This window comes from Furipterus horrens, unplaced genomic scaffold (genome assembly GCF_987537825.1).
Source record: "Furipterus horrens unplaced genomic scaffold, mFurHor1.1.pri manual_scaffold_7, whole genome shotgun sequence".
Taxonomy (NCBI): Eukaryota; Metazoa; Chordata; class Mammalia; order Chiroptera; family Furipteridae; genus Furipterus; species Furipterus horrens.
The window spans coordinates 4,851,937-4,875,966 of NW_028327177.1; the positions used below are offsets into that span (position 1 = coordinate 4,851,937).

At 57.3% G+C, this 24,030-nt stretch overlaps 1 protein-coding gene across 1 annotated transcript; it reads right to left on the bottom strand.

Annotated features, from left to right (window-relative positions):
- Positions 1-23,122, bottom strand: CCN4 (cellular communication network factor 4). Its single transcript, XM_090283114.1, has 5 exons — positions 23,054-23,122; positions 12,066-12,345; positions 6,469-6,729; positions 3,098-3,291; positions 1-1,369 (listed from the first exon to the last, which is right to left on the bottom strand). The coding sequence occupies exons 1-5, from the start codon at positions 23,120-23,122 to the stop codon at positions 1,070-1,072; spliced, it is 1,104 nt and encodes a 367-aa protein (XP_090139240.1). The 3' UTR covers positions 1-1,069.
- Positions 23,123-24,030: the final 908 nt, after the last annotated feature.

The window sequence follows — 24,030 nt, forward strand, 5'->3', positions numbered from 1 at the left end:
AGAGGTCGTATCCTGAGTCCGGAGACCCTTGCGACCGAGGCTGATGCAGACGGGACCCACTTCTTGGTTTGCCCCACAGCCAGCTTGGCGCCCTCGGTCATTTCGGGAAGACCTGGCCTAGACTGCAGCTGAGGCTCCTTAAGTGCAGAAAAATGTCCCAGAACCCCACCCACAGGGGTCAGAGAGGCCATTCCAGGGGTTCTACGGACTCCCATAAGCCCCCAAACTGGGTGAAGATCTGGATTTGGGGAGGAGTCCGGCGAGTCCTCTGGTGTCCTGGTGGTCAGCAGCACATTCATGCTAGGGTCCTCGCTCCTTCTGAAAACTGGTTGCCCCTGCTCTGCCCTTGGAGTGCTGCCTGGGGCCTTTTCCCGTGAACAAGAATGAAATTCATCAAATGGCATTTCTCACTGAAATGAACCCATGTACCCTTCACAGTGCAGGAGTGAAGAGAAACTTAACCTCAATGGAACCTGGATTAATAGACACAATTTCCCATGAAAAATCAAAACCAAATAAGCATTCACCTTACTTGGCAAGAGTTTGGTGACTTTGTGGTACACACATCTTTGGAGTCAGAGATACTCTGGTGCATGTAGTCGGAACTGTGTATTACAGTGCCTCTCGGCAGGGCCCAGATAATAAGACTGTTCCATTGAACTAAATCCCATCTATCCTTTGAACGGATCGAGAGTCTTGTGGTTGGTATCTCAGTAGGGAACTAGGATAGTGAATGTCCAGTTGATTCTGTCCCTTGGGACTCAGGAGGACTCCCAGTGGCTTGCACAGGCCGGATCACGCGTCCACGGTACTGTCCAGAACACGTGGAGTCAGGCACTTGCTGTGAATTGCATGCAGAATGCTGCCAAGGACGGGACCCATGGTCTGGGCCTGAGCAGCAGCGTAGTGGGCCATCTGGGTGGACGGAGAAGGAAAGGGGCCCAGGGGCTGGGTCAGGGTCGTTAGAAGTGCATGGGAAGTGGACGAGAGAAGGCTCAGCGGTGGCCCTCAGGGTGCTGGCTGCTTGGCGAGCAGCGGGCCAGGCCCGAACCCAGTGTTCTGTGCCTGCCTAGTTGGCAATTTCTGAGAAGTCAGGGTAGGCGTCCAGGTCAGCGAAGATATCATTGGGGTTCCGGCAGCTCAGGCTGCAGAAGCAGGCGTTAATCCACAGCACCTGGCGCGAGAAGCCGGGCCCATCGGGACACTGGAAGGAGACAGTGATCGTCTTGGCCTTGTAGGGGACGCAGCACCGGTTGTCCGAGCAGACCCCGCAGTACTTGGGCCTGTAGGCGCGCGTGCTGACGCAGCCGGCGAGGGTCAGGTTCGCGGGCGCCTCTGGCTGGTACACAGCCAGACACTTCTTCCCTTCCTGCGGGAAAGGGGGTGTCAGCGGGCTGCTCAGAGGACAAACCACCACCTTCTCCCCTCCAAGCCCTCAAGGGTCCCTTTGTGCCCGCCCCATGGGAGCACCCCACCTCACTCTGAGACCTGCAGCGTCTCCAAGCTAGGAAGGCCATCCCCCGATACGGCCAGGCCTCCGGAGTGAACGGAGGGCCACAGGGGGCCTGGCTTTGCTCGCTCAGGCCCTGCCTCACAGTCTGCCCTTGCCTTTCTTTCCTCCGTTTCTGCCCGGCCCCTGCCCAGTCCTTTGTCACTGTCTCACCAACCCAGGACGCCCAAGGGCCCCCAGCTCGTCAGTGGCAGAACCATCAGGGACTCCGTGACCGGGGACACGCTTTACCCTCCCCCAACCTCCCCCTCCTCCACCTCCCATGGCCTCTCACATGGCCTTTTCATGCAGCTGGCTTGGTATTATCTAAAAAGAGCTCTGTCTCTCCATTGCGCTGTGGGGCACTCAAGAGTGGAGCTCCTTCTGGATGTCTGCAGTCTACTTCCATGCCTGGCACATAGTAGGCACTTACTAAAGTCATTGGACTAAGGGTTCTGGGGTCTAGCATGTACCAGCACCATGCCAGCACTTGGGAGGGGGGCGGGTCCAAGTTCACGGGGCCTGGGGCTCATACGATCTAAGGAAACAAAATCAGGTGGTGGGGGTGGGGGTGGGGGTGACAGAGGGGAGTTGAATGAGCTTTGGGGTAAACCCCGTCTACCTCGGGGGCATTGTGCATTTGCCGGGCTTGGGACCTTTGTTCTTATTTGTCCTGTGGCTGCTGACTGTTCACGCATGCTCTCATTAGGAGATGTCTGCTGGGGACCTGCTGCCCACCAAGCCCCAAGGACGTCAAGGCTAGTGGGGCAGGAACAATAATCAGGGAGGAAGGAGACAGGAGAGGAGAAGAGAGAGAAGGCGGAGGCAGAGGATCCAGGTGACTGACAGAGGATGACTGCAGGAGGGGACAGGGGACAGGGAGGAACGGGAGGAAGCTGGGCTGTCAGGTCTACTGGGCAACCCTGACCTCAGCATCCCTGAGAAACCATCAGAACCGAACTGCTTCTTTTTTTCTTTTATGTGGCACCAGGCGTATGAACGGCCCCATGGCACACGCAAGGAGGACTTGAGTTGTACTGTCAGACCCACGGCTAAGTCTGAGGGCCGGGGCCCGGTCTACCGTGCTCCACGACACCCCCGACCCTTTATTTTAATTCTCTTCGACTCTCAGAGCTGGAAGGGGGTCTGAGGGCGCAGAGGCCTGCGGCTCAGAGACGCGAGGAGACGGCCCCTGTCACCGGCAGTCAGCAGCAGGCCGGCATTGAGCCCAGCTGCCCCCGTTTGGTGCTCCCCCGTCCCCCAGCGTGGCTGTCCCGAGGGCATGGGTACAGCTGGCACAGGAGCAGAGGAGAACGGCGGTCAGTGAGGGTCCCTCCGGATCGTCACAGGAGAGCTCTCCTGAAGGTGCCTGGCTTCGCTCCGGAGTGACCTTGATTCGAATAACATGCTCCCCACAACCGCTTCCATTGAGTGGAACTCACAACACACCAACCCGGTGACACGTTACCCCGGTCACTGTTGGGGGGCGGGCTTATTTATTCCCGTTTTACAGTGGCCCCATGAGAAAGCTCAGGGGCCAGGTTCAAAGCCCAGCTTTCCTGGGAGGTCCGAGACGCCCACCCCCCGCCCCCCAGGAGGCGGACCCACCTTGATGAGTGGACGGATGTCCATGTCACAGGGCCGCAGGTTGCAGAGGCGGCTCTCCTGCTCGGGCCAGCAGCGGGCGTTGGCGGTGGAGACCCGCGTGGAGATGCCCAGGCCGCAGCTGGTGGAGCAGGGGCTCCAGGGGCTCGTGTAGGCCAGGCAGTTCCGGTGCCAGGGCTCGGCCTCGCCTGCGGCCGCTGCAGGCAAGGACCAGGTTCCCTGTGAGTCTCCAGCCCCCGTCACCCCCAAGCCCCACAGCACCACCCTAAGGGATGAGTCCCTGAAACTCAGCGAGGAGAGAGGTGGCAAAGCTGGCCTCTATCTCGTCATGGGTTCCCCAGGGAGAGAAGAACATATTCCGAGTTCCTTACGCTTCTCTGGAGGGAAGACCATCTTTAGAGACAGAGGACCTGAGTTCAAATCCTCCTTGACCAACTATCAGCCATGTGACCCTAGACAACTCAGTCTGGCCTCTGTCTCCTCATTGGAACGATAACATCTGCCGTGTGGGGCTGGTGTGGCAGTAAAAGGACTTTAGGTACTGACTGAGTATGTATCAGGCATCCGCCTCGTGCTGGGCATAAAAGCCTACAAGACACGATTCCTGCCCCTGCAGAGATTGTTTATTTGGGGGGAAGGTCAAAGGTGGGTGGCTACACCCTGGTACCCAGCATTCCATCTGGGTGATGCTGAGGGCACAGTGGTCAAGGGGACACACAGACATCAGAGTCAAGCTGCGTGGGTTCAACTCTGAGCACAGCCACCTGCAAAGGGGGGTTGGTGGTAGCATCTCCCTCCCGGGGCTGGAAAAGACGAGTGCACACACGTGACAGTCCTCCAGCTGTCCCTGGCCCTTAGTGAGCCCTCAGCAAATGGGACTTCGTGTGGTTTCTTGACCATTGGCCAACAAACACCAACTCTGAGGTGACACTATTCGTATCTACGTCCCAGCGTCTAGAACATGGCAAGTGCTCCTTGATTCTCAGAGACACGGGGGAAGGAGCCATCCAGGGATGGAGGCGGGTGGAAAGCCAGGGAGACAAAGGAGAGATCCCATGGGACGATGGGACGGGGCACACAAGGGGCAGACCCGAAGAGGGGGCCAGTCTCAGTCCGTGAAGAGACGAGAGAAAGGAACAGGCAGAGGGAAGGGGGGAAAGACAGATGGAGAGAGTGTGGGGGAGGGGAGGGGAGGGGGCAAAAATAGGAAAGAGAAGACAGCCAGCAGGATGAAGGGGAGAAAGAGAAAGTTCTCCCCACCCAGACCCTCCAGGCTAACAGGTGGGCAGGGAACACGGAGGAAAGAAGGAGGGAATGGATGCGGGGGAAGAGGGGAGAAGGGGAGACCTCTGAGGACAGCAGAGGGCAGGTCTGGGCGGCTGGGCTGTTGGCGTGGAGGGAGGGAGGCTGTGGGGAGGGATTTGCCTGGGAGGATAAAGAGGCTTTGGTTTCTGGGTCACCTGCTAGGCCCTGCTTGTGTTCGGTCAGAACGGGGTCACTGGGCCACACACAACGGGCAGACAGCCACTGCTCCACGTTCCCGTGACCCTCTGGGGCTTGGTCAAAGTGGGGGGGGCATGCTGGGACTGCTGCTGCCCTGGGCTTGCTAGGGACACAGCTTTTCCTGTCACCTCCTTCCTGGGGCTGGCCCCACCCAGAGAGGCTGTGCAATCCTGAACCAAGGCAGGGGGTGGGGTGGGAGTCGGAGGGGGGAGGGGGGGCACCATCCCCCCAGGGGCGCCCTCTGCTTTCCTGTTCTCGTTTGTTCTGTTCTGAAACTTTCTTCACTTGGCTTCGGCCAGACCTCGCCTGCTTCCCACCTAACTCTTGGATTACTTTTTCTCAGCTTCTCTCTCTCTGCCCCCTTAAGTGGTGGTGTCCTGGGTGGTCCCAGCAGCTCTGCAGAGGGCCACTCTGTCCCCCAGGGCACAACAAGCAATGTCTGCAGGGGTCTCTGGTTGTGGCTGCTTGCGTGGCAGCTGCGGTTGGCATCCAGTGGGTGGGGGTCAGGGATGCTGCTAAACATCCCACAGTGCCCAGGGCTGCAGCTCCAGCCCAGAATTATCTGGTCCAGACGGTGTCAGCACCACGGCGAGGGGCCCTGCTCTGCGGGGTCCCTGAGCAACCTCACGCATTTCTCATTTAAAAACATCACCAGTAACCTCAGAACGCCCAGACTCTACGGCCATGTCTGCTTCATGTCCACCTGCCTGGTACACAGGTTCCTCCCAGAAGTGTCCTCATCTGCTGGCTGCTGTGCATTGGATGCTCTTGGGTTTCCTCCCGCCCCCTTTCCTGTCTCCTTCTCGCCTCCCCTGCTACTGTCCACCCTTCAAATGCCAGCCCCCAGGCCTCCAGCTGAGGCCCCTCTGTCTCACTCGACCCTGTGTCCCTACGCCATCCCACCAGCATCAGCTGCTCTGGTGGGATGACTCCCAGAGCTCTCTCTGCCCGTCCCCCTCCTCCAATGTCGCCCCTGCTGGGTGCCCCTCTGGGCCATCCCAGAGTGCTCAGCCCCAGACTCCACTGGTCCTGCACAAGGGTGCTCTTCTTCTCCCAGACACACTCCTTCTCTAGGATGCTATCCTAGGTCAAGGCCAGCCCCAAGAGTCACCCTCTACTACTGCCCTCTTCATACATTGGATTGACATCAAGACCTTCATTCAGTCTTACTTATGCAGTTCCCCTGGGATCTGCCCTCCTTCGTCACCCCTACTTCTGCTGCCCAAGTTCATACCTCCGTGAGCCCATCCGTACATCCATCCATCCATCCATCTATCCATTCATTTGTCTATCTGTCCATTTATTTATCCATCCATCCATCTGTACGACAGGTATTGATTGGCACCTGCTAAGTGTCTGGCTCTAGTACTCTGTGTTGAATAAATCAGGCCTGTCCGTACCCGCCCTTTCTGGGGCTTCCTGTAACCTGGCTTACCTGGCTGAAGCCTCAGCTGTTCGCATCTTCCCCAGCGAAGGAAAGCCACCTCCTCCCTCTCCTGCACTAGCACCTGCCGCTCCTGCCTCTCCTCCCCGCCCGCCCCCCACCTCCGCACCCCTACCTAATCTTAAGTAGGCTAATGATGAATCACACTTGAGCCTCGCTTTGTTCTTTACAAAGCCCTTCTCCTGTTATGCTCAGAGGGTCCCACACGACTGGCAGAATGAGGGAGTCACTTCCATCTTACCCACGGGGACACAGCCAGAGGAGATGTGAGATTTCCCAGGTCACTCAGCTAGTGCGTGGAGGCCTGGGAACTGGACTCTGGGCTTCCTGTCAACCGCAGGCAGGCAGGCAGGTAGAGCTCCAGGAGGGCCCGCCGCCAGGGCCCAGCGCCCAGGCCCAGCCCCCCGTGCCCGCGCGCGGCACCCACCTAGGGCTCCCGTGTGGCGTGGCGCCGTCTTGCGCAGCCTCCTGGCTTCGTCATCGCACACCCACTGCTCGCAGCAGCGGCCGGGCAAGCTGACCCGCCGCGGGTGGTGGCACCAGAGGCGCGGGGGGCGCACTCGGAGGCACAGCGGCGTGCAGCCCACCGCGCCGTCCACGCACGTGCAGTTGAACTTGCAGTTGGGCCGGAAGGACTGCCCGTTGTTGTAACGCACCCCGTCCAGGACGCAGCCCACGCCGACCACCTCTGCGAACACACCGTGGCCAGGTCAGGCCCCGCGCCCTCCGCCGGGCACCCCTCCCCCGGGGACCGCGCCCAGACCGGGGAACCCCCTCACCCCGGGGGCGGGGCAAACAGCAAAGGCGGGGCCCGGCCAGCGATGGGGGAGTGGGTGGGGCCTGAGCGGAGGGAGGGCAGGTGTTCCTCTAGGGCTTCAGCTGCGGCGCATTGAGCCACACCTGGTGCCAAAGTAAGAGGATCTAGCATCGCCGGGCCAGAGACCCAGGCGACCCGCCCCTGTCCTGTCCTGAGCACAAGGCACAAAGCCTGGTACTGACAAGTATCTGTCCCTAGGATCATGGTTTTGAGTGGGGCAGACATGGAGAACCAATCAGAACACTTTGAAACAAAGACTCCATTCATTCCCTGCGTATTGATGGTGCGTTCTAGGCACTGAAGCTTCAGTAGTAAACAAAAACGAACAAAAGCCACGTCCTCACAGAGCTTCCATTGTAGTGGGGGCGACCGAGGAAGACAAACGCATCATCTAGAAGGTCGGGGAGGACCCGCGCCAGGGAGAACAGTGAAGCAGAAAGGGGAGCTGGGAGGTGGGCGGCTGCAGAAGTAAATAAGGTGGGCAGGTGGGCCTCACCGGGGTGGCAAGGTGAGGGGGTGAGCTGCCCAGGTGTTGCGGCAGGAGCCTTCCTGAGGCGGGAGCAGGCCTGGACGTGGGTGGGACAGGAGAGGAGGGGAGAGAGGGCTTCCTTGTAGGCTCAGAGGAAGGTGTGAAGTTGCTGGGGCCTGACTCACAGCAAGCGCTCACAGGTGACTGCTGACTCAGCGATATGATCATATTTGCCAAGAACACTCGGGGTGCCAGGCTGAGAATGGAGGGAAGGTAGTATAAGGGCAGTGTCAGGAGGCCACCCCAGGAATCCAGGCGAGAGGTGGCAGTGCTTGGACCCAGGAGGCACAAGGAAAAGGGCTCAGCTTCTGGATATACTTGAAAGGAAGAGCTGCCGGGCTTGCTGACCAGTGGGAAGTGAGGGTAAGAGGCGAGGGCTCAGGAAGGACTCTTAGATCTATGACCTGAGCCCTGGACAGAGAGACCTGTCCTTAGAGGAGCAGGTTTGGGGGCAGTGGACTCAGTTCTTCACTAGACACAAGATACCTGGTTGACATTCAAGTGGCCATGCGGAGTTGACCACACAAGCCTGCAGTTCCAGGAGAGGCGTGGGGCTGCCGGGCCCCACCAATGCTCCCTCCCTTGATGGCGGTGTGCCCTGCCTTGGGGACAGTGTGAGGAGGTACAGGCAGAGAGCCTGGGCAGCAAGAGTCCCCACCCTTGGGGACTAGTTTGGAACCACAGTCTGCCGAGAGCTCCACCTCATCTCCTGGATGTGCCTGACGGTGGTTGTTCATCATAACAAGCCCCGTATCTACCAGGAGAGAAGGCTTGCTAAGTGCTGGCTCCGTTCTTGGTTTCCTGCCCTACTCTGTATACATTTTCCTGCATCGCTGAGTTCACCCGATGGAGAAACGCGACCACATTCCCACCCAAGTCTCACTGAGGTTAAGTCAGGTGGCAGACGCAGAATCCCAGCCTGCGGGGACGCCCAGGCGGCTGCGGTTTCTGTGGGGCGGGGGGTGACCGTGTGCGGACAGGTGCAGAAAGGAAAGGCACTAGCTGCCACTTCCTGACCATTCGGCCTGGGGCCAGGCACCATCTGCTACGGTAGCTCATTCATCTCTCCCAATGTCTGCCCGAGGAGAGTTTATTTTCTCCATTCAGCAGACAGGAAGGCCAAGGGATTTATTAGCCCAAGGTCACCCGGCAGGTGAACCACAGAACAGCATGTTGCACAGCCCATTCCCACCACCAGACAAGGGTAAAGGAGGGGAAAATAGGGGACAGCACTGGGTGAATCACTCGTTTTTGAGTTGAGTCACCCCAGCTACACCCTCTTGCTCCAGGAAGGTATATGCATGTGTGTGTGTGTGCATGTGCACCTGTAAATTTACATGCATGTTGGTAGAGGCATGGGGACAAGAGCATGTGCTGAAGCCCAGATCCCTGTCCCTGTCCAGATCAGTCCCTGGACTTTGGATGGAGGAGGCAGGGCCAGGTGTCGGGGGGCCCTTAGCCCAGTGGTCCCACCTGGGGAGCTCTTTAAAATTCTGATGCCCACACCATGCTCAGAATATGGGGGTGGAGCTGGGGCTTCGTGTCTTTATTGTTTGGCCTTGCCGTTTTTTAAAAAACTTCCCAGATGAATTCATTTTGCAGCCAAGACTGAGAACCACGGTTTCTAGAAGCTGCTTGTAGTCTCCTGGGCAGTCCGGGGTGGAGGTGCTGGGGGCTCTGACCCGCCTGCCACCGCAGGCTAGAGGGTGGGTGGCATGGAAGACGGCTGTAGACGGGCCATCAGTGACCTCAGTGCCCCTCCTCAGTCACGCGCTAGCTAATGGGAGGACCAGCGTTAGGGAAGCTGGCTGAGCTGCCTTCGGCATCTCCATTCTAATTTCAGACGTGCAAGCCTGGGCATGGACTGCTGAGGCTTCCTCTTGCTGAAGGACTTCCGGGGACTCAGGTCACCTCGCTCTGCCATCAGGCCTTCACTCCCCTCCCCTACACGCTGAAAGGACTACCAGCTGCAGGGGAGCAGGGACAGTGGGCCAGACCCTGCTGGAGCCCCATCACTGTGTCACTGTATGAATGCATCTGTGGATGGATGGATGGATGGATGGGCGGGATGCGGGGGAGCCCCGGGGTTTGCATTAAGCTGCTCCTATGGACCAGGCACTTGACATCACAAATACCTCAAGAGATAGGCATTATCTGTCATGTTTTCCTTGGAAAGTGACCCTTAGAAAGGTTAGGGAGCTAGCCCAGGTCATGACCCCTCACTAGTTCCGGCGCCGGGATTTGAACTCAAGTTACCTAGCTCCACAGACCATGTGTGGTGAGATTTCTCCTCCCTCGCTCTCCACACTGGGAGGCTGAGCCTGGGTCCCCTCTGAGGATGACCTTGGACAGGGCTGCGGGGACATCCTCAGGGGGAAGTTAAAACAACAGAACAATGAGCGCATCAGCCAGTCACGTCTGAGGCTTGAAAGCATCCCCTTGTTGATTTCCAACAACCACTGGAGGTTGGTGGGATCAAACTCCTTAAGCTACGTGCCCAAGGTCACGTAGCCGGCCAGCACCAGAGCCAGGCTTCAAAACCCAAGTCTGCTTGCCTATCAAGTTCATGATCCTTCTGCAGAGCACACTGCCCCAGGCCTGCCCCAGCTGCCTCGAAGGCGGAACAGTGTTTGTGCAATGAAAATAGCCAAAGAGAATCCAGAGGTTGCTCTGTGCCTACAGAAGTATTTAGTTTGGCGCACAGGCTATTTTAAAAATCTTTTTGTGAATGCATTGCCAACATGTACAAATCAGACCCAAATCTGGATTTTTGAAAACTGAGCAGAATGGGGAAGACCAGCCGTCTCAGGGACCAGACCAGCTCTCACGGCGTCACAGTGCTTCTGCTCACATCACCCTTCTTTTACTTCACGACACCACATTCATTTAATACTGTGACGTGGAGTACATTGCTATGACTGTCCTATTTATTATTATTATCGTTCGCTCGCTGTGTCTAATTTATAAATTCAACTTTATCATAGATGCGTATATATAGGAAAACACGTAGCATGAAGCCACTATATGTGGTCTCAGGCGTCCACCACAGGCCTTGGGACACAGGCCCTGCAGATAAGGGGGTGCTGCGGCAGTTAGCCATCAGTCTCGTGCTTGAGCGAGCACGGGGATCACCTGGGAAGCTTGTTAAAGGTGTGGCTTCCACCCCCACTTCCGGAAGTGCGGTGGGCTCAGGGGTAACACTCTTAGCCAGCACATCAGGTCATTCTGTGCGGGTGGTGCTCTAAGTTCCGACTGAACCCACTGTTCGGGGGGGGTGGGTGGGCTAGGGGTGGGTCTGAACACAAGAAATAAAAGCAGTGGCACAGGAACCACAGGTGGTTACTGGTAGCACTAGAGACAGACGACTTGGTATGAAGGCAGAGGCATGAACCAATGATGAAGGAACGGACGGTGCTCATAAATGAACCACAGGGCTTGGATAGAATCGTCTGACTCGGAATTATGTACACCATTCAGCAGCAGCCCCTCCCGGAGACACAGGGGTTAGCTGAGGGGGAGCGACTACGCCGTGTGCAAATGTGTAACAGGGTTGGACGTAAGGCGAAGGCTTGGTTTAGCGCTGAAGGAAAAATGAGGTTCTTGGGCTCACGAGGCTTTCTGGGGCTTTTCAGGGGCCGAGCTGCCGTGTCATGATGCCCAGTTTCCTCTCTGCATCATGCTGGGTCATGCATCTTGGATAAATGCTTAGATGATTCAGGCCCAATGAATATCATTCAGAGAGAAGCAGAGGATCAGAAAGTCCCAGAAAGGAGGTCTTTGGGAACAAAAAAAGATGGGAGGTAGCACTTGAAGAGAAAACAGACAACAAATACCAACAGCCCTCCCCCACGTGAAGATATTATAAAGACTAAAAGGAAAAAGGGGGGAAAAAGCAAAGGCAAATAGAAACTCCAGGAAAAACAAAAGGCTGCATCAGAAATGAAATTCAAAGACTGACACTGTCTCATGCTGCAGTAAACAGACTCATAAGAGCACAAATTGTGAAGACCGTATAAACAAGAATATGACAGCAATATTAGAAAACAGGGAGGTGTCAAGTGGCATCGAGGAGCTAAGTCATTTGTATTTGTTCACTAGCTGTCATATAAGATCACTGATAGATAGTTTAAGCCAGTCAAGATACAACCATCAATATGTATTAGGCAGTCATAACTGCGCACTAGCAGAAAGGGCTAAAACGTCAAAACTGCAGGAACTGAATGGGGGTGGGACGCAGAAATTATCGCAGGCTGCTGGCTTTTAATCTTTCGAGACTACGGAATTTTTAAAGCATGTATTATTTCAGTTTACAACAGCACTTAACCAGCTGGAGCTCAGCAGGGTCCTAGTGGCCTTGGGAGACCACGGGCCTCCCACTGGGAGAAGGAAACCAGGCTGAGCCTGTCCTGTGGCTCCTGCTCCCCTGGCCTCTGCCATGGATGTGCCCCCAGGTCGGAGAAGAGAGCAGGACTCCAAGTTTTGCAGACAAGAGGAATGCAGGCACCTCCCCTCCTCAGGCAGGGCCCAGCCTCTGGTCTCTAATCATGGACAAGGGTTGGGGGCAGGGGCACCTCCTCCAGAGCAGGAGCCTGGCCAGGGAACGGCTTCAGGTGAGGGGCCCCGGGCCAGAGCTGTGGATGCTGGGGGGTGGCCGGAAGGTAGGGAAGGTGTCACTTACGTGCACACACTCCTATTGCGTACCTCGGGCGGTCCCCGCTGTAGTCGCAGTAGAGGCCCCGGTGGGGGTCACAGGTGGCAGCCTCTGTGCAGGTGTCCCCGAGCTGCTGGGCACACATCTTGCAGCACTCACAGCCGTCGGTGATGAGGCTGACCCCCAGCGGGCAGCGGGGCGGGGACGGTGGACACTCGCACGGCCACTTGCAGAACTGAGGGCGTGAAGATGTGTCCTCTGGGGGCACCGGGGTGAAGTCCATGGCTGTGGGGGCCGGAGAGGGGGCCTGTGGGGGGATGGCAGAGATGAAGGGGGGCTGCCAGGCAGGGTCTGAGCCCCAGGGGCCAGCAAGCATCTTCCCATCTTCATGGTGCCCAAAGGCCCACATAAACATATTTTTCCAGCATGCTTTTGACAGACATCTCCTTTCTCCTCAACGGAAGACATAAGGCCAAGAACCTAGAGTTCAGACGCGTGAAGCCACTTGCCTGAATCCCCTGCTGGGGGTGGGGGGCGGTGGGCCCAGATTCTGCATCGGAACTCCGGCCACACGAAGCCTCATGCCCCTTCCCTTCCCCGCTCCCGCATCCCGCAACCCAGGGGGTCGGTGCATCGGCCTCATTTGGTAGATGTGGGAGCTGAGGCCCTGTTTACTTCACAAAGGGTCCTTAAGAGCTCACAGAGCCCCCAGACTCAGATTTGACCCTGGGGTTCAGCCATCATTGTTGTTATTATTATTATTTATTTATTTATTTATTTATCCCCTCTGAGCACCAGGAAAGGGCTGCGTGCATAGGTGCTTCCAGGGGCTTCTACCTCCGGGACCCAGTCACCCTCCTGCCCCCTCCCCGGACCACCACCGAGAGCCTTCCCTCTTTACATGGGAGGAAACCTGGGCCCAGGAGGAGGAGAGTCGGCCACACACAGAGAGTGGGGCTGCAGCCAGCCACCAGCCCCCAGGTCAGTGCGGTCCCTGCGGGGGAGCACCCTGTCCGGGCATGTCACCCGTGACGCCAGGGTTCTGAGGCTAGCAGAGGCGGGCCAGGACTTCTGTGGGGGCCTAGGTGGGCCCCCGGCTGCCCCCTCCATCTCAAACCAGAGGCGCCCTGCACTGTGCAATTTATAGGCCTGCATTTCATTCTTTGAACAGCAGATGCTGAGATATTCAGACAGAGTTTTTTCCCTTTGCCAAGGAGGAAACGGAGACCCAAAGTGTCAGAGGGACATGTCTGGGGTGACACACTCCATGTCCGGGCCGAGACACAAACTCAGCTCTCCTTTCTACCCCCTCTGCCTCCTCTGGGCTCTTTTAGTCACGCAGCAAACATCTGCAGAGCTAGCTCTTGGTCTCTCTTAAGTTCAGGGCATTTGCAGAGACCTTGGAAAATTTCCTGTGCCTATGGGACTCACCGCTTATCGGAAGGACAGCCAGGGGAGGTGACTGACACAGTGTGAGGCTGGATGTGGCGCGCTGGGCCCCCCAGGAGCCCCCGGTGCTCTCTGAGCACCAGCCTTGTGCACGCTTGGCCGCTGGGACCAGAGGCCAGGAGAGACGGTCCACGCTGAGATGTGGATTTGCTGGGTGCTTGTTTTGGAGCCTGGCGCATTACCAGTACAGTAAATATCGCTTCCACAAGCGAAGGGCCCTTGCAAGTCAAGAAGGCAAGCCTTGCTTTGAGGGTTTTTCTCCCCCCCCCAGGCTTGGTTTCAGGCAGGTTTGCTGGCAGAGCCAACTGGTTCATATTCACCTGGGAGGCAGGTGTTTGCCTGCCCCCGTTTGCTTTTCCTCAAAAGCACAACCTGACCGCAAACCCCTAAATCATTAAAAGCAACCACACACGCGCACACGCCTCTTTCTGACCCTCTGGGGAGAGAAGCCTTCCCTGCCGTTCCCAGGCCCTGTTAGAGATGCTGCCTCCCTCGCTAGAGGATAGTTAGCAGCATCCTCAGCCTCACCCGAGAAGCCAGCATGAGAGCTGAGACAGACGTGGCTCCTTCTGTGGCCTTGGACACGCCTCCTCACTGTTCCGTGCTATGGCCGCAGTAATGCCCCTCCAGAAACTGCTGGGAGGCTGTGTGTGCAGACGCCCTAGTGCAGGGCCTGGCGTGGAGCAGATGCTCAGGAGCATGACTCCCCCTTCCCACCCTGTCCTCAAAGTTCCCCATGGCACTTCGGAGTCTGGGCACCTCGAGCTGAGTGGGGTGAGCTGCAACCTGGTGGGACCCGGCTCCACGTGGTCACTGTCCAGCTTGCTGTCTCCACGCCAAGCTAAAGAGCCCCCGAAGGGAGCAGCAGAGAGGGCCCCCCGGAAGGATGGAAGTGGTTGTGTGCGCCTCTGCCCAGAGGAGGGACAGGCTGGGGTCGGAGCCAGGCCTTGCTGTTGGTGCCATCTAGTGGTGTAAGGCCTCGCAGAGCCACATGCCTGCTCCGCGCTCGCACGCATGCACAGAGGATGGCATGTCCACCTGCCCTTTGCCTTGGCACGGGGACCATCATCATAAAAATACGGACTCTCCCTTTTCATCCTAAAAAGAGCAGGAGAAGCGTGTCGGCCCAGGAACAAAGATAAGAGACCCCCAGACCTTGTGCACCCTGACTCCCTTGAGAAGTCTCCGGGACGCCAGGTCCCAGCAGGCGCGCCCTTCTGCGCATGGGGACCAGCTGTCAGCGCTGCGGTCATTGGCCCTGCTGTAGTGCCCGCCCACACTGTGGGTGGCAGGAGGTGCTGTGGTAGCACCTCAGCGCATGAATGGATGGTGGGGGGCTGTTTGGGAAGTGTGTCCCTGGACACCCCCGAACCCCACATTGGGCCTGAGGAAATGTCTAGAGCCTCCTATCAGAGCTGAAGCTCTGCAGGCCACCCCACGATGTCACTCTGGCCTCTGCAACCTGATGGGGCTGCCTTAGGGTCTCCCTGCCCCCCCCCCCCCCCAGTGGTGCCTGCGTGGAATGACACAGCCCCACAGCTCACCGCCCTCTGCCACATCCTTTTCTCCGATGGACAGTGAGAATATATCTCTTGTGATTCTCTGTTTTCAACTAAAAGCAATAAATCTGTTCTTGCTTTATGAGCAAAACCCATAAAGCACAGAGGCTCATGCAGGCAGGTGGTGACAGAGGAAGATTGGGAGGAAGCATTGTCACCAGCAGCAGTAGACGAGGTGGCCTGTGAGGCCACCAGAGACTTCTCTGGCACATTCCTTCTGCGGCCAAGGCTCTTCCAGAAGCCCTGAGCTTGGCTGGGTCCTTGGGACCCCCTGAAGCTCTTACCAGGCTCCTGCTCTCTTTGAATGAGAGCCTGTCCCTGCTTCCCGGGCACAGACGGGAGCGGACCGCAGAGCTGGGGACCGCAGAGCTGGAACCCTTCGCAGACAGTCCCAGTTGCTGTCCTTGCACCCACGGTGAGCCGGCCCGCTGGGGCTGGCTGCGCCCATTGTACAGGTGGAGAAGCTGACCGTGGCCAGCTCAGCGCCATACAGGGCCTGCACTGTTTTGATCTAACAGTGGACATGAAGAAGGACATAAGGGATTGTCCCGAAAGGCCAGAGATCGTGAAGCCCAACCCTTGGGTCAGTCCAAATTGCAGTCGGTCACAAGAAAGTCTCTTTAATGACATGCTTCTGGAACAGACTTCCGCAGATGCCACCGTGTTTATAGGGAGGACAGGAAGGAGGAGGCAGCACAGACATGCACCCCCAGCAGGGCAGGGTGCCCAGTGCTCCCTCAGTCACAGCCTGTCCCTGCTGGGTTCTGCTTGCTCACTGAGCACCCAGGCCTCGCCCTCCCTCTTCAGCGACCCCTCCCAACAGCCTAGCCCCCGCTCATATAGAATCCCTTCCCTGACGGTTCCCAAATGCTGCTGCATGTTCGAAGCACCTGGAATATTTAATAAACACCGATGCCCGGACACCGTCCCCCTTCTGCCCCCCAGACACCCTGACTTAGGTGGACTGTGTAGGACCCCGGCATTGAGATTTTTCCAGGGGATCCAGAATGCATCCAAGGCTGAGAACCACCAGCAGAGGCCCGTGGACCTTCTTACAATGCAGATTCCCAGACCGCACATATCTATTGGATAAACTTAGGCAGATTAAAACTGGGAAGGAAAAAAACATGGAAGCCTCTGTAGGAAGCGCTGCATAGCATTTTGAGATGATGTTTAAAGGTGAGCCCAAACCATGGACGTGATGGTGTTTTTCGGCTCTCCGGAAACGGATCTGGGAACAGGTCAGTCTATGGTTTGACTTTTACGCATCAGTTTCACTTCATTTTTACCAAAACACATGGCTGTGGGCATGGGAGCAGAAAGTGGGAGGCCGGTAGTGGTGGGGGGGCCATGCAGGGGACCTGAAACGTCCTTTTTGATGAGGGAGATGACCCCCCCCCCCCACTGGGAGAGTGTGCAGCTCGTCAGTGAACTAGGCTCTGGGGTGAAGAGCAAAGGGCTTGACCTTTGCCGTGAGGGCGACCCATTCCCCAGCCCCTACGGCTCCCAGCTCTGCAACCTGCACCCGCGCTCACCAGCTCTGAGTTTCTGTATCCTCAGCAGCCCACAGGGGACGTCACTAGTGTCATCCCCATTTCCCAGATACGAAAACTGAGGCTGAAAGAGCTTAAGCCTGAAGGCCTCACGGCTGGGAAACGGTCCCTGGCCCTCGGATCCCTCCAGAGCGCTTACTAGCCATCCCCAGGCATGGCTCCCCGTTCATTCACAGTCATTCACCCGTTCCCCCGTTCCTCCGTCCACCCTCCCATCACACGCCTGCACGAAGCACCTGCTACGCAGCCGGCGCTCAGGTGGCGAAGACGTGGCCCTTACCCGAAGGGACTCACCGTGTGGAGACACACAAAGGAAGCCCACACGGGGTGCTGAGGATTGTATGGAATTGAGCCCGAGCGAACAAGGGCCCCCAGGAAAGGATAAGGAAGCCCCTTGGGGGGCTTTTAGGGATGAGTTGCGCTTTCTGGCCTCTCCTGTACCCAGCGCTGTGCCTGGCACACCCTGGCTGGCAAGCTCCCTGGGAACAACACCGCAGGGCTCAGCGCTTCTTTGCCGGAGTTGGGGAGGCCGCCCCCAGATTCTCCACGAGGGGGCAGGGTTGGGACAGAAATGGCCTGAGCTTGCCCGCTGGGCCTGGGGCTTTCAGACAGAGCTGCTCCGTCTGGAAGCAGTTTGGGTTCACTCCTCTCCTGGAAAGAGAGGCCCAGGGGAAAGTGGGAGAACGTGGCCCGAGGCCAGGGCCTGGGCTGTGGACGAGACCCACCCACCTCCCCACCCTTTCACTGCTTTGTTCTCACGTTTCTTGTGTAACCCATGGGGGCAGCCCCTGCGTGAGAGAGTGGGCACCCCTTTTCTGAGCGCCTCCCAAGAGTGAACCCCTAGGGGTCTCCCCCTGGGTCCCTCGTGGGGCTGCCCTTCCTGTGTCCAGCAGTGACCGTTCCAGGCGAGGCTGCTGCTCTGCCCCAAAGGCGGGGTTGTGAGTCCCCGCTCTCTCAGAATGTTCCCAGCCACAGACCCCTTCCCCGTCCCCCTTCCCCACTCAGCCGAGCACAGATCCCTTCCCTGCACTCCTGGACTCAGCCGGGATTCCCACAGAGGCGGGGTGGACCCCTCCCTCTCTCTCCGCTGGGCTGGGGCCCTCGTTTTCTCTCACTCACCCCTCCTCCCCCATCACACCCCGACACCGAGCTCAGCAGATCCACAGCCACCCCAAGCCTGGACTTGCCTCCAGACTGGGGGCCCTGGGATGGGCGGGCACACATTTTATCACAGCCCCTGGAATGTCCATTATTCATGTTCTGAGAGGCCTAGTTCCTTCTCCTCCGATTCCATTCCCCTCCCCGTCTACCTCCTTCTCTCATGGAGAGACAGAGAAGGTTGGGGCGGGCGGGGGGTGGAGGCAGTTGGCAGATTAACAGAATGTCAAGGCTAAAGGAGAGACTGGAGTCCATCTAATTCAGTGGTTTTTTTAAGTCAAGTGTGCATAAAATCTTGAAGGCACCCCTTAACGTGAAGGTGCCTGGGGGTCTCCCCAGGAGTTAAAGCTCAGGGCCCTGGCATTGCTATTTTTCTCCAACAGGGCTCTGATTTCTCTACACATTCCTCTCTGCTAGTGTAAAAGTCTGTCTCCAGCATGGGAACCATCTTCCACAGGAGGGACAGAGCCAGTCATTTATCACCACAGCTCCAGAAATAGGAAGGGGCGGGGCACAAAACAGGGCTGTCAGCGTTCATGGAAAAATTACATGGGTGGGCTACGGAATCCATGGTTAGTGACCAGGGACCCTGACTCAGGATCGTAAGACGCAAGTCTTGTCTATAAGAGTCATTATCATCACCACCATCACCACCACCATTATCATCACCATCACCACCACCATCATCACCATCATCACCACCATCACCACCACCATTATCATCACCATCACCACCACCATCATCACCATCATCACCACCATCACCACCACCATCATCACCATCATCATCACCATCATCATCACCATCATCACCACCATCATCACCATCATCACCACCATCACCATCACCACCATCACCACCATCATCACCATCATCACCATCACCATCATCACCATCATCACCGCCATCATCACCATCACCCCCACCACCATGGTCACTAGTTCTTTCTCTTACATGACAAACCATAAGTGGTCATTGACTCTTTAACTGTTCAGGGAAGCGGGCCAGGATGTGAAACCTTCAGAAGACCACCCCCCACACCCCCACCCGCCCAGCACCGAGCCCAGCACATACTGCCAATGAGTCTGCCCCTCTTCCCACCCATCTGGCTCTGAACCGGGTCTTTACAACCCTCTGCTCACTGGGTACTGGCACATGCGTGCTGCTAGTGTTTCTAGTCAAGCAGGGCACCCCTGCTTGGAACAGCAGGAACCACTGTGTGTCTTATCTCCACTTCATTCCTTAATCCCCGCAATAGCCCCAAGAAGCAAGTATTGATATTACACCTTTTACAGAGGTAGACACGGACTCAGAAGGTCTGGGTTACTTGTCCAGGGATGCGCAGCTTGTAAGCGAAGGAGCTGGGACGGGAACTCCCAATACTTTCCCCTTCCCACCTATTATAATTCTTCTGTCTACGCCTTTGCCTTTCCAGACTAACACTGTCTAGTAAAACATGATGTGAGCCCTATATGGAATTTGACATTTCCTAGTAGCCACCCTAAAAGTAATAAGAAGCAGGTGAAATTTAATAGTATATGACATATTTAGTTTAACCCAATACATGAAAAATATTATCCTTTCAATATGGAGTCACTAGAAGAAATGGCAATGAGGATTTTTCATTCCTGTATTCACACGGAGTCTCGGGATCCAGGGTGGACTTACTCAGACGGCGCCCGTGGGACTAGCCATGTGTCAGGTGCTCAGGAGCCCCAGTACTGGTCTAGACTGGAAGGGTACTGCTTGCCTCTTAGGCGTGTGGTTTTCGGGTTGATATATGCGGAGCGCTCAGGACTCGGTGCCCTGGCACTGTGAGCACTTGGTCCCGGGGCGCGGGGTGCTCTGCCGGAGCTGAGAATGAATGAACGCTGGACATCTGCACTACCACACCGTGCAATCGCGACCCCACCTTGCTCTCTAGGCTGCCATTAGGCATCCTGCCTGGCCCTTCCTGGGACCCCACCCTGAACCATATGGAACCCACAGTGTATGCAGCACCCCCTCCCCACTGCCCAAAGAGGTGGTGGAGGCTTCTGGGAGGAATTCCAGGGTTTCTGCTTGCACAAAGCCAAAGACAGCCTCCTGGTGGTTGGCTGCTTTGCTGCCGGGGTGTGGGGAGGGCGGTTTTCTGAACCCTGGGGGAGGTGCCTCTCCTCCATCCTGCTGACGAGCCCAGGGAGACTGCCCAGCCAAGGTCAGGGTCTGGTCTCCCAAGGAGCTCAGTTCTGTTCCCATCTCAGAGAGCGAGCCTGCCCAGGGCTGTGTCTGATGGAACAATGTGCTTGTCTCTGCGGGGCCCCGGCCCCAAGCAAGTGATGGGCAGAGGGGCCCCGAGCTCAGAGCCGAGCATCCAAGTGGCTAAAAGGGACTCTGAGCAGAGGACTCGTGGGTCTGGGATCTGAAATGTGTGTTCAGGTCCAAGCTGTGAACAGGAGGGGTGGTAAGGGCATCACTGTTCACAAGTTTGCGTTTTACACCCAGCAGGGCCTCCTCGGGTGCTCACGCCCACCTGTGGGCATTGATGCGCCCAGACAAGCCGCGATCACATGCCTGCCACGCACACCGCGTGTACATGTATATGGGAGAAGGGGCGTGGACCACCAAGGACCTAACGCTCGCCCAGGAATTTGTGAGCACAACATTTGGGCACCAAGTCCCAGAGGACCCTCGAGGGGTCCCGTGTTTACTCCCCAGCAGCAGGGAGTGGCCTCGTTAACAAGTGAGGACAGTGAAGGCCGGAGTGGTTAAGGGGCCTCCTGAATCCAGAACAGCCAGTGGTAGAGCCTGCACCCAGCCTCTCCTTCCTGGATGACCCCCTCCCCTGTTGCCTCCCATTCCGGTGTGTGGGTGGCTGGCACCTGCCTCACCGGCCTATAGGTGCTTGTTGGGGCAAGGACCATACACTTGTCATCTCTGCACAAGTGCAGGGACCATGAAGGCAACGGGCTTATGTCTAAGAGCTGGGCCTAGGTTCAAATACTGGCTCCACTGTGTATTAGCTGTGTGGCCTCAGGCAAATGACTTAACTTCTCTGAACTTCAGGTTTTGCATCTACAGAGGATAATGACATGTTTTATAACATTGCTCTGCGACTTTTAGGAGGCACTGACTAAATGTCTGTTGGACGAACTGAGGAAGGTCTCAGTTACCTGCGGACAGCACTTGGCCCAGGGCCTGGCAGGGCCCGCTCAGTGGCGCCCCTTTCTCTTAGCACCTGGTGGGTACCAGGTACTTGTGGAAGGAAGAGAAGGACGAAGGGAGGGGGAAACAAGCCCCCTCTGCCGCGCACCTTTATCATACATCACGTTCCCGCAGAGATTTGGCTCCGTTTCTGCCCTCGCTGCCCGTCTTGCTCCTTGATTTATCTTCCTCCTTCGATTACAGAACCTTCAGATAATGCTTTACCATCCGATAGGGTGACACCCCCCCTCACTCCCCCGCAACTCCACTTCCTCAAAGCTTCCTTGGCAGTTCGCACAGGCTTTTTCTTCCATACGAACACCCATATCATTTTTTCCATTAGAATCCCACCAGGACTCAGAGTGGTCTTGCGTTCTGCTTACGTGCTAGTGTGGGGGAGCGTGGCCGTGCTGGGCCCTGGCTAGGAGCAGAGGACGGCTCGCCATTTGTCTCATAGCCCTCGGGGTGGGGGGCGGGCAGTAAGGAAGCCCCAAGTGGTCCAGTGCTGGGCTTTGTGTGGGGAGCTCCTGAATCAAGGAACAAGTGGGTCGTGTTGGATTCCCAGAGAAGGTCCCCCGGCACGGGCTGCACAGAGAGAAATGCCTCGCCCATCTGAACTTGAGTCCTGTGGGTGTCCCCTCCGTTGAGCCCATGGCTCAGTACCCCCCCTTCCCCAGCACCGGTGGGCATGCGGAGGCACGTGGGGCTCCAGCGTCCTGGAACCCACTGGCAGACTTCTCCCCTCCCCTCCACACTCAGACATGACTACCCCACCCCTGCACCTCTTCTCCATCCAGCCCCTGCCCTCCCAGCTGGAGCAGCCTTGAAATGAGGGCTGGTTTGGCTCTTTCTGGTCTGCAGGAAATGCTCAGTTTCCCCTCCACTCAGAAAGCTGTGGGAGAAAGAGCAGGATTTGGCAGGAAAGATCTAAGTTGGAGCTCTGGCCACTGATTGATTATGGGACCCTGGGCAAGTCCCTTCCCTGTCTGTCTCCATTTCTTCCATTTGCGGAAATGTTAATATCTTTTTTTCCCCGAGGACAGTCAGGCACCACGCAAGGTAGGGAGGACCTAACAAGTCAGAGGGACACTCCCTGCCCTTATTATACACCCCACGGCGCTGGGGGTACCCTTCACCCAGCTCCTACACGGTCACTGGCCTGCAGCCAGCCGTCAGCTCGCAGCCTCGGGTCCGTTTCAATCAGGACCCATGTCTGGGAGCCCACGGGTAAGCTGCTTGCTGACTGAGCCTCAGTTTCCTCATCCACGTATGGGGCACATTGATCCCAAAGAAAGCGGTTGCTGTGAGTGGGGACGAACGCCCCTCCTGCCATCCCCGGGCCACCTCCTGGCTTTCCGACAGGCCCCGGCTGGGCGGAGGGATCCTGGGTTCAGAAGCTTCCGCCAGCTGCGCCCCCCGCCCGCCTCCGCGCCCAGCCCTGAAGGCTGGCCCTTTGATGCCACGTATCTTGCTCCCCTGGCTTCTGGGAGGTGCAGACCTTCCTTCCTTCCCCTCGGAGTGCCCTGGGATGGAGGTAGGAGACAGGGAACCCCAGGAATCTCTGCAAACAGTGAGCATCGCATGCAGGACCCAAACGTGCGCGCTTCATACACTAGAGATCCGTGCAAGCCCAAGGCGTGGCAGTCAGGGTTCGAAACCATTCCGAGCACTGTTGACTCAAGGGGCTCTTTTGTTGGAAGCTGGCATTTTCCTTTCCAACTTTCCTTGGCATTTTCTGTGTCCCCCTCCTGTAGTATACCCAACCCTTGGGGACTCGTTTTTTTCCAAACCCAGACTCAAGAAGTCTCCTAACAACTTGCTCACTTTATACTGCTCAGAGAGGGTGAGGACCAGCCCAAGGTCACACAGCCAGTCTTGGAAAAGCCGGGTCTGGAGCCCAGCCCCCAGCTCCCAGGGCCCCTTCCTTCCAGCTTTGCTTCAGCTGTGACTGAAGGCGTGGAAGACTTGTTAGTTTCGTGTCTTCAGGTGTTGCCCCTTCCTCCTCACCCTGCCGGGATCTGCACACCCCGGCGGGGTGCTGCCCTTGCCCCCCCTTCCAGCCCCTCCCATCCTGCTGGGTCCCCTCTCCGAGCCCCTCCAGGCAGGACTCACCGTGACCAGGGCGCTGCCCGCGGCGGCTGCGGTCACTAGTGCCAGCGTCCAGGGCAGGAACCACCTCATGCCTGGAAGTCAGTGGCAAAGGCATCAACCAAGCAGCCCAGAAGATCCGCCACCTCTCGGGGGAGCTGGGCCGAGACTGGCCGGCCCATCAGGAGCACCAGCTCTGGCTCTTCCCACAGCCCTTGGGGGGTTTTATTAAAGCAAGATCTGACGTCAGGGGTAAGGACAAACCCTGCATTTTCCCCTGAAAAAAAAACTTTTCCTGCCTCTCTCTCTCTCTTTTTCCCTTTCTTTCCTCTGTCCCCACCTCCAGCCCAGGCTTGGCCGGCCTCCCCGGCTCTGACAGTCTTAAAGGGAAAGTTACAGGGCTGCGATTTCACACCGGGGCGGGGCGGCAAGTTCTCACGGAGGGAGTGGGGTCATCCCCGGGGGGTGGGGGGGTCGGGGTATATCACATAGGTGGGGAGGGGGTGCCCTGGGAAGGTGCAGGGCAGAGGTGGGGATACAGTTACCTGGTGGGCGGTGGGGGCTTTGAAAGCTCTCCCAGTAGGGAAAACGAACCCCCTCTCATTTCTTCAGGCTGTTCCCACTTCTGGTTTCCATTTGCCATCTTTCCCTCTTTCCCGGGCTGCCAGCGAAGAGGATGGCTTTTAGTCTCCGCTCTAGAAATGATAGGAATTCACGAATGAACTCAGTGCTGCACTCACGTTCACATCATTATCTCCGCTACAAACTGAAGCCATGGTTACTAATTTGCAGGAATTGCCTTTCGCTGTTCCTAAACCAGGCCCTTTGGGGCTGGAGCTGTCTCCCCATATCTAGGCAATTGTTATTCCTGCTGGGCTTGGGGTGTCTGACCTTCACCCCCTGCTGGACACTCGCCACAAAGGTGAGGGGTCTCGCATGGGTCCCGTTCTGCCCCCGTTCAGCTCCCTCATCCCCATGGGGACCTCGGGCTCAGGGACAGC

What these genes read in the sequence shown, in the direction of transcription:
- CCN4 (XM_090283114.1), bottom strand. Translation starts at nt 23,122, where the DNA reads ATGAGGTGGTTCCTGCCCTGGACGCTGGCACTAGTGACCGCAGCCGCC. An exon ending in CGGGCAGCGCCCTGGTCACG is followed by an intron (nt 12,346 to 23,053) that starts GTGAGTCCTGCC and finishes ATCCCCCCACAG; the next exon opens with GCCCCCTCTCCGGCCCCCAC. An exon ending in CGCAATAGGAGTGTGTGCAC is followed by an intron (nt 6,730 to 12,065) that starts GTAAGTGACACC and finishes GTGTGTTCGCAG; the next exon opens with AGGTGGTCGGCGTGGGCTGC.